This window comes from Caenorhabditis briggsae, assembly GCF_000004555.2.
Source record: "Caenorhabditis briggsae complete genome, chrII, whole genome shotgun sequence".
Classification (NCBI taxonomy): Eukaryota; Metazoa; Nematoda; class Chromadorea; order Rhabditida; family Rhabditidae; genus Caenorhabditis; species Caenorhabditis briggsae.
In genome coordinates, this window is record NC_013486.2 from 3,006,728 (window position 1) to 3,015,440 (window position 8,713).

General features: G+C 36.5%; 3 protein-coding genes across 3 annotated transcripts in view; 2 read left to right on the forward strand and 1 right to left on the reverse strand.

The window, feature by feature from the left end:
- CBG13396 overlaps nucleotides 1-2,330 on the forward strand; it is a gene marked incomplete at both ends in the record, with an annotated part of 2,782 nt that extends 452 nt beyond the window's left edge. Inside the window, 3 exons of the mRNA XM_045241854.1 lie at nucleotides 1,827-1,968; nucleotides 2,012-2,166; nucleotides 2,211-2,330. Coding sequence (XP_045095156.1) covers nucleotides 1,827-1,968; nucleotides 2,012-2,166; nucleotides 2,211-2,330 — 417 coding nt within the window. The remainder of the gene's footprint in view (nucleotides 1-1,826; nucleotides 1,969-2,011; nucleotides 2,167-2,210) is intronic.
- Nucleotides 2,331-3,453: 1,123 nt separating this feature from the next.
- On the reverse strand, nucleotides 3,454-5,622 carry Cbr-gss-1 (the record flags this gene model as incomplete). Its single annotated transcript, XM_002629982.1, has 4 exons — nucleotides 3,454-3,663; nucleotides 3,718-3,879; nucleotides 4,460-5,455; nucleotides 5,518-5,622. The coding sequence occupies 4 exons, from the start codon at nucleotides 5,620-5,622 to the stop codon at nucleotides 3,454-3,456; spliced, it is 1,473 nt and encodes a 490-aa protein (XP_002630028.1).
- A 496-nt stretch (nucleotides 5,623-6,118) lies between these two features.
- Nucleotides 6,119-7,542, forward strand: Cbr-chch-3 (the record flags this gene model as incomplete). Its single annotated transcript, XM_045241855.1, has 5 exons — nucleotides 6,119-6,195; nucleotides 6,248-6,413; nucleotides 6,456-6,569; nucleotides 6,649-6,711; nucleotides 7,489-7,542. 5 exons carry the CDS (start codon nucleotides 6,119-6,121, stop codon nucleotides 7,540-7,542), a joined length of 474 nt encoding a protein of 157 aa, XP_045095157.1.
- Between the last annotated feature and the right edge of the window lie 1,171 nt (nucleotides 7,543-8,713).

Consider the following 8,713-nt stretch of genomic DNA (forward strand, 5'->3'; position numbering starts at 1 on the left):
ACCCGGCCCGCCGTCCCGTCCTATCTCAGTGAAAAAAATTTCCAATGAAAAATTGGGACATTTTTTTTTGAATTAAAAAAGAAAAAAAGTTACATAATTTTCAAAAGTTATCAAAGTAGACAGTAGTCAAAATATATACTTTTTTTGATAAAATTTTTGAAAAAAATTTAAAAAATTTCAAAAAAATCAGCTTCTGTAACAGCGGGCCGGCCCGAAATTTACATACAGTGGCGAACATTAGTGAGTGTCACTCTATACTTTTGTTCATAACTTTGCTCAAACTTGTCCAATAATCAAACACTTTATTGTTAAATTTAGCTGAATTTCCAACAAAACGTTATATAAGTTTTTTAAAAACTCAATCAATTTTCGTTTCTTCCGAATTTTCACAGACGTGACGATGACTTCAGAAGAAAAATCCGAAAAAATGTTTGAAGCGGTTTGGAACACTTGCTCTTGAGATGTGCTCACTGGAGCATAAAAGGTATGGTTCTGGAGTTTGGCTATAACTCGGCTAAAAATGATCCAAGTTTGCTCAAATTTATTAAAATGTGTGTCTTTAATTGTTCCAGACTATACGTACATTTTGGGAAAAATCTTTTTTGCTTTTTTGTTTTACCCGTTTTCGGTACGTAAAAATATACCGTTTTCGGTACATAAAAATGAAAAAATTGTAAACAAAATGTTTTTCCAAAATACAAAGTTTTGTATGTATATTGTAGAGCAATTAAAGACAGACATTCTCTCAGAACTTGAGCTAAGTTGGATCATTTTCAGCCGAGTTATAGTCAAACTCGTGAACCATGTCTCAAACTTTTTTTTGGATATATTTGATCTACATTTTTGATCTACATCTTTTAAAAAATTTTGGCGGAAATTTTTTTTTCTTCTGGAGTCATCGTCACGTCTGTGAAGATTCAGAAGAAACGAAAATTGATTGAGTTCCAAAAAATTTATATAAAGTTTTGTTGGAAATTCAGCTGCATTTAACAAAAAAGTTTTTGATTATTGGGCAAGTTTGAGCAAAGTTATGAACAAAAGTATAGAGTGACACTCACTAATGTTCGCCACTGTATATCAAACCGGTTTCACAACTTTAAAAAAATATAAAAAAAGAAGAAAAATTGCGTTCTAGGCCCAAGGAAGCTACGAATTTTCGGCAACCAAAAGAGAACTAGTGATCGAAATTCCTGGATACGATAAGATAACCGATCGGAATCAGGGATTTTTTGATGATAAGAAGGATGAGAAAACGTTCAAAATTCATTTCAACATGGTTGTAAAATCCATCAATTTGTGTGATTCTGTCAGAATGTTGGATTTTTAAATTCGATGAATCGCTCTTTGATTCTGAAGTCAATGTTTGGGGGCATACCATGTACTTGAATAAGAAGGTGAGCTGCGAACATGAAAGATTCAATTTTATTCGGAAAATTTGCGGAAAACGGAAACGGAAAAGGAAATTTTTCCCGCGGAAAATGGAAACAAAAAAACGACTAAAATTTTTTTACCGAAAACGGAAAACGGAAAACTAAAACGGAATTGGAAACAGAAACATCTATTTTTCGTCAATTTTTCAGGATTTTTTCCCTTCGAACATAAAAATATACACTTTTCAACGTTTAAAGACCATATTTTCATCACTTTCCATGCTTTTTTTCAAGCCAGTTCCAGTTTAATTAAAATGTTTCGTCGTTTTTTACTTTTTTTCCCGTTTCCGCTGTAAAAAATGGAGGTTTTTCCGGAAAACGGAAACGGAAAAAAATCTCGGAAAACCGAGCGAAAAACGGAAACGGAAACTGAAATCCCTACAAATTCTTTTACAGCTCATCTCTCTGCAATCTCCAACTCTTGCTGAACTCGTTGAAACTAACAACATTGCTTATTCAGATATACCATCAGGAGTTAGTTTCGAAGACATGCACGACTTCTTTCAAGTCATTCATGGCGTTGATCTCAAATTGAATGGTAAACAGAGATTATCCAACTTTTTAAAACTTTAAAATTCCAGAGACAAACATTGAGGCCTTCCTGAAGCTTGCCAACCATCTCAAAGTGCCACGTATCACAGAATATTGTAAGGAACAAATGATTGTTGGTGTCAGTGGAATGACAACTAATCAAATAGTCGATTTGGCTGAGGAATTGTCATTTTGGGATGTTGTGGTAATTTAGGAAAATGTATTCCTTATTATCAGATTATTTTTCAGCCCAGAAAAGTGGCCGCTGCGAAATCTCTGGCTGATTTGAAGGCGCAAAACTGGGATTTGGAGAAGTTGGATGACGATGTCATCACACAGATTACTCGTAGAATTTTTGAATTGAATTAGAACTTTTACTTGAAAACGAACATAAATGAAGATTTGTAAGAACTTAATCATAGCAATATCAAAATGACAATGTTTTCAAGAGAAAGACATAAAATGAGTGAAACTGAAATTACGAATTCACCAGCAAGTTGGTGCGCTTTCGGCGCGATTTAATCTAGTTTTTTACTGGTTTGTCGCTCAGCTCCTCCTTTTTTTAAGGGTCCCGTAAATCTATATTTATTTTTCAAGCTTTTCAAAAGTAGACAGCCTGATACCGGGACAGACAGACGCGTGTAGCGTTTTATATATAAGGAAGATTACAAGAGATCTTAATCATTGAGTCTCCTCACCACTTCTCGCCACTGTATATCATTAGAAAGCTCATGAAAGTCTGATTCGGAATGTGTTTTTTGTTTTTTCGAAACGGTCGTGAGCTTCGAGAAAATTAGGTCAAAAGATAATTTTCAGTTGATTTCTAGGCTGCACTTTGCATTGAAAATCGACGCGAGACACGGGATTTATTTATTTCAAATTTAAGAAGCCAAACACAGCCTAGAAATCAACTGAAAATTATCTTTTGACCTAATTTTCTCGAAGCTCACGGCCGTTTCGAAAAAACAAAAAACACATTCCGAATCAGACTTTCATGAGCTTTCTACTGATATAGGTCATGAATTGCAACTCGTAATCATGCTCAGATAGTTCCCTAGTTAGAATAAACTATAGGAAAAAAATTCAGAAAAAAACCCCTGAACATTTTAAATTCGAAAATTCTGAAACTGAATATTTTGAAATTTCAAAATCAGATTTTCAGAAAATCGAGAATCGGAATTTCAAAAATCTTCAAACCCTGAAATTCGAAAACTCGAAAGTTTGAAAATTTGTTTAGGTCAAAAACTGTAACTCAGAAATACAAAAATTACAGAAAATTAAATTTCCAATTTCCGAACTAGGGATTCCCGAACTCTGACACTCTTAAATTCTTCGAAGCATTTCATCATTTATTATTACATTCAATAAATTATCGCTATTACACTATCATCACAATCATCTAAAAATATAACGGCACATAGGGAAATTTTGTCTAATAAATATCACAGTATGATTAAAATATGAAAGAAATCAGAAATCACAAAAAACTGAATCAGATGAATTCATAGAGGAATGGAGTGTCAACAACAGCGTAGCCAGCAGCAACACCTCCCATAGCAGTGGATTCTGGTTTGGATCGGAGCAAGTGTCCAGCGGTTTTGAGCTCCGGCGCGTCCTTGGCTCCAAATGCGTATCCATAGATTCCAAGCTCACTGACCGCTTTAGCGAATGTCACTGGTTTTCGAGCGAAAACCAAGTAGTTCTGAAAATAATAATAAATTTGGGTTTTAATGAAAATTTTTTAAAATCCTGATACCTCAATAATCATTGGTCTCAACTTCTCCATCAGAATGTAGGCACCACGCTCTTCTTCTGGAAGCTCTTTCAACATTTGGACCATTTCGTCTCCTGTGTGCAGAGCGGCTCCTCCTTCGGTTTGTGGCTTGAGCACGAAGGCTTCCGGATGCTTTTGAGCGCCCTGGAATTTTTCATCGATTATGAAATAGGAGACTTTTAGATAAAAGTATCTTTCTGGAGAATATAAAGCTAACAATTTCCTTCAAATCTGTCCACAAATTAACTTTCTAGCTCATCTTAAAGGTGAGATACACCCGTTCAAAGTTTCGCAAACTAGAGACACATACAACGAGACACACTGCGTCTCTAACCTCCCAAACTTCAGATGACTGTATCCCGCCTCCTAGAAGGCCTAGAAAGTTGAAAACTGGACAGAAACGTGTGAAATTCATAGAAGAATAATTCAAGATTAGGATTTTAGATTTTTTGAAATTCGTCTTATTTTTGAAATTTGAATTTTTTGAAACATTTTGAAACAGCCGAATTTTCTCTATTTCTGCCAAACTATCAACTTTCTAGCTCATCTACAAGCCGAGATACACCCGTTCAACGTTTCGCAAGCTAGAGACGCAGACAACGAGACACACTGCGTCTCTAACCTCCCAAACTTCAAATGACTATATCACGGCTCCTAGAAGGCCTAGAAAGTAGATTTTTTGACAGATTCTCAGGAAATTTTCTGCTCTACAAGCTCCACCCACCTGAACAACTTTCAAAGTGACCTCATCCGAATTCTCCAGCGCCCACATTCCGGCGAAAGACCTGCGAATATCGCGTGCTTCACGTGGCTTTCCGATGAATCGCTCAAGAACTCCGTCTTCCGAAAGTACTTGTTGTGTTTTCTTGGTGTTGGCGACCTGGAGTCCGATCCATGGAGTCTTGAGAGCAGTGGATAGTTCCATGCGTTCACGAGCTTCCCATTCTTTATCAGATTGATAGTGATCTGGAGAGTATCCAGCTCTAAAGTACACAATTGCCACTGGCTTCCCATCAATTAGCAGTTCGCTGCTCTCGTTTAGCGATAACTGCTCATAGCACTGTGTCAACGTTCTTCTTATTATTCGTGTCATCGGCACTCCCAACTTCTCAAGCTCATATTCCACGTGGCGTTGATCGATTTGATTCTGATTCACATTTTCAACGACGACAAGCACCCAGGCATCAGGGTTATTAAAGTGAGACCAGGCTTTGAAAAGTGCCTCAGCGATCATTGGAATTGGTTTGTTCTCTGGAATCGCTCTCCGAATGACGTCATCAGGAACGTCTAGAGCTTTTAACACTCTGATATGCCATTGTGTTAGCCGCTCGGCATGCGCACCCATTGATGAAGCGATATTATTGATTTCGATTTGTTTTAGGTCATATTCAGCGGAGGATTGATCCTTATGACACATATAATCGGATCGTTGGATTGCAAGAGTCACTGGTTGCTTCAATCCTTGCTCTTTCACTTTTTTCAAAATCTCTATCATTTTCCGTGTGAATTCGTCGGTTTTCACTACATTCTTATGAATATCGATGAGAAAATCAAAATCGTAGGCGATATAATGGTAAAGAGATGCGTAGAGGTTTTGGATGCGTACAGCCTCATCGAAAACATTCTTCGGGAAGGGAGATGGCAGAAGAGTGAGTGGTGTCGTCTGGCAAACTTCACTGCTCATCTTGTCAGTGCTCAAACGCATGACGAGGCCGTGTGCCTGAACAAAAACAAAAATTCGACTCAAAATTTCTAATTTTCTAAAAGACCAAAAAATCTTACATGAGCATAATCATGAAGATCGCCTGCCAGCTCTTTCACCTTGTCTTCTGGTAACGGTAGTCTTGGAGCATTCAACAGCAGAACTCGGCCATCTTTTTGAGCCATTCTTGAAAAAAATTGAATTTTCAAAGCAATTTTGAAGTGGTGAAAAGCAGAGGAACGAAGCGAAAGGAGCATGTCAAAATCCGTTTAAATAGAGAAAAGAGAGCATGATGACATATATGAAATACGTGTGATTTTTTGTGTTTTGTCATCATTTCATATATCTGACACCAAAAGAACAATTTCTAGGAAGCTTTTACTAGGAGATGTGAGATTTTTTCGATGAAATCTGTGATTTTCGGACGAGTTTTTATAGTTTTTATACCCTAAAGTGGCTTCTCTAGATCCTTTTTAGTAGATTTGGACCGGAAAAGCCAGTTACTAAAGAGCAAAAATCAACTTTTTGGCAGAATTTCGCAAAATGCGTCAAGATGGTTACTGGCGCGCAAGCCGACGTCGAGAAACGCGCCAGCGTTTTATTTTACGCGAGCTATTTTCAACACAACAAAACGCATAAACAAGCCGATTTTTTGTACTTTTTAGCAATATAGATTTTCAGATGGGAGCCGCACAGAGCACGGAACAAGAAGCGCGCCCCGAAGTCATTCGAATCGACCGAAATGAGATTCCCGAAGAGTACAAGTAAATTTTTTTCAAAAAATTATTTTCATAATTTTTTTAAATTCAGAACCGTTGGTGTCTCATCAGACGTCGTGAAGCGTGTCAATGCAACCAGAGTAGCTGGAAATGACGGAGAAAGCGATCGTTTGAGACAAGAATTGGCTCGCGAACGGGAGGAAAAAGCCAGATTAAGAGAGGATATGGCGAAATTGAGTCAGTTGCAACAGAGAAAGGTATTGTTGAAACGCCAAAAAAATCTATAAATATATTTTCAGTCCGCCGGAATCCCAGCACCCCAAGTCGTAATTTCCGGAGACGATTTGGAGGATAGAAAGAGATTTTCGATGAGACCGTTGAGCGTGTGCAGAAGCAATTCTTCGCCTATCACCGTGAGAATGTGTGTCAGGATAATGAAACCGTGAGTTGATCTAGAAAATTTTGATGATAAAATTCTGCGTTTTTTTTCAGGAAATTGTCAGATGTCTTCAGGAGAATCCAGGACGTGTACTGAAGTGTGCACCACTTACTGAGGTTGGTTCCGCTTCATTTTGTGCAGAAAATTATGTAGATTCGCATAAGAATGACAAAATTGCGGAAAAAAGCCTTTAATTCCGAGAATTTCGAAGTTTTTCGAAGTTTTTTTCGAATAGGAATAACTCGAAAAATCTGGAAAAACGTAATTTTGATTTCTGATTTTTTCGAATTTTTCAAAATTTACGATTTTTTCAATAAAAAAAGTTGAAAAATCTAAAAATCCGAAAAATCATAAATTCCAGAAAGTTCGAAAAATTGGAAATACATCGAAATTCGGAAATTCGGAAAAATTAGGAAATCCGAAAAATTAGAAATTTGAAAAAATCTGAAAAATTGAAAATTCCAGAAAAATCAAGAAATTTGAATAATTGAGATATTCGAAAAGTTGGAAATTCCAGAAAATCCGAAAATTGAAAATTCCAGAAAATGCAAAAAATTGGAAATTCTAAGCAATCTAAAAATTGGTATTTCGATAAAAATCAGAAAATTAAAACTTCCAGAAAATTCCAAAAATGAGAAATTCCAGGGAATCCAAAAAATGGAAATTTCAGAAAATTCAAAAAGTTTGAAATTACAGGAAAATCAACAATTTCAAAATCCCTATGAATTTAGAATGTTTTGAATTCCAAAAAGTCCAAAAATTCAGAAAAACTGGAATTTTCAAAAAATTGAAAATTCCAGGAAATCCAAAAATTTGAAATAATTGAAAAATTAAAGAAAATGAAAATCACAGGAAAACCGAAAATTTTGAAATTCCAAGAATTTTTTTTCCAGGCATTCGAGAAATGTGTCGGCGAGTTCAGACAACAAGTGCTCAAGGGAAATTGAATGTCCTCTCGTCATCATATCTCCAAATTTCAATAAATTTTTTATAATTTTCTCTTTTTTTGCCCATTTCCCGTAGTAGTATGTGTTGTATAGGTGTGTGTTTTGTGCTTACTGCCCCCACGTTCTCTCCAAAACTTGTATTTTCTTTCTCCTCAAATCCTCCAAAAACTCAAAAAAAATCCCCAAAAATCGGTTCTATAACAAGTTCTGCGAACGAAAAAATCGATAAACTTTTTCTAGGCAATTTTTTTTTCAATTAATTTTTTTCCTTTAAAAAAACAAGGCATTTCGCTCCTGTACCCATCTTTTACTATTCGTCACCCTCCCCCTTTTCAGCCCCTGACGCTACACCGTGTAGCTGATTTTTGGTACTACAACACAGCTGATAACCGGAAAATGTGATGGTGATGGGCGGTTCCGTATGAAATGAGGTAGAAAACCGGGTTATTTTTTTATTCGGTTCAGAAAACATTGGCCGTTTTTCTCCCGAAAAAAATCTCTGAAAGAAATGGTCTATATCCGGCTCTCGGGGGGCTCCAAGGAGCCAAAGGAGCACAGCTTTAGGAGCAGTCGTCTCGTGTTTTCGCGCATTTTCCGTTCCTCTCATCTCTTCATTTTTTCCCTCTCTCTCTAGCCTTCTGCCCCACAATTTTTCTTCCTCTTTCTTCTGAATACGCGAAGAAGTCGTTTTTTTTGCTCCTTCGGCTCTAAAAGATGAAGACGTCGTTGGCGGTTTTTTTTTCTAAATCGTAGCCAAAACGTTTTGTAGCCTAGCTCTTATGATCAGGTCATGATTTTTTTTGGTCTATTGTGAGGTGGGAAGAAAAAAGAAAGCAAACAAAAAATTTGTGCTGAAATTTTCAATAGAAACTGATAATGCGAACAGTTCTTCGCTTTGCTTCGTTTCAGTTTTCTCGAATCATTTTTTTTCGATAAATAGAGAAAAATAGTTGAAAAAATTGAATATACGGATCTTGAATTTCTTTTTCTCTAAATTTCACACATTTCTGTCAAAAAACCAACTTTCTAGGCCTTCTAGGAGCTGAGATACAGCGATTCGAAGTTTCGGAAAAAAGTCCGAGAGATCAAAAGCAAATTTAGAGCTCCGAATGGTTTCCACCTTTTTTGGAAAACTCGGAACTGCTTATCAACAATTTCGCTGTCATTGAAA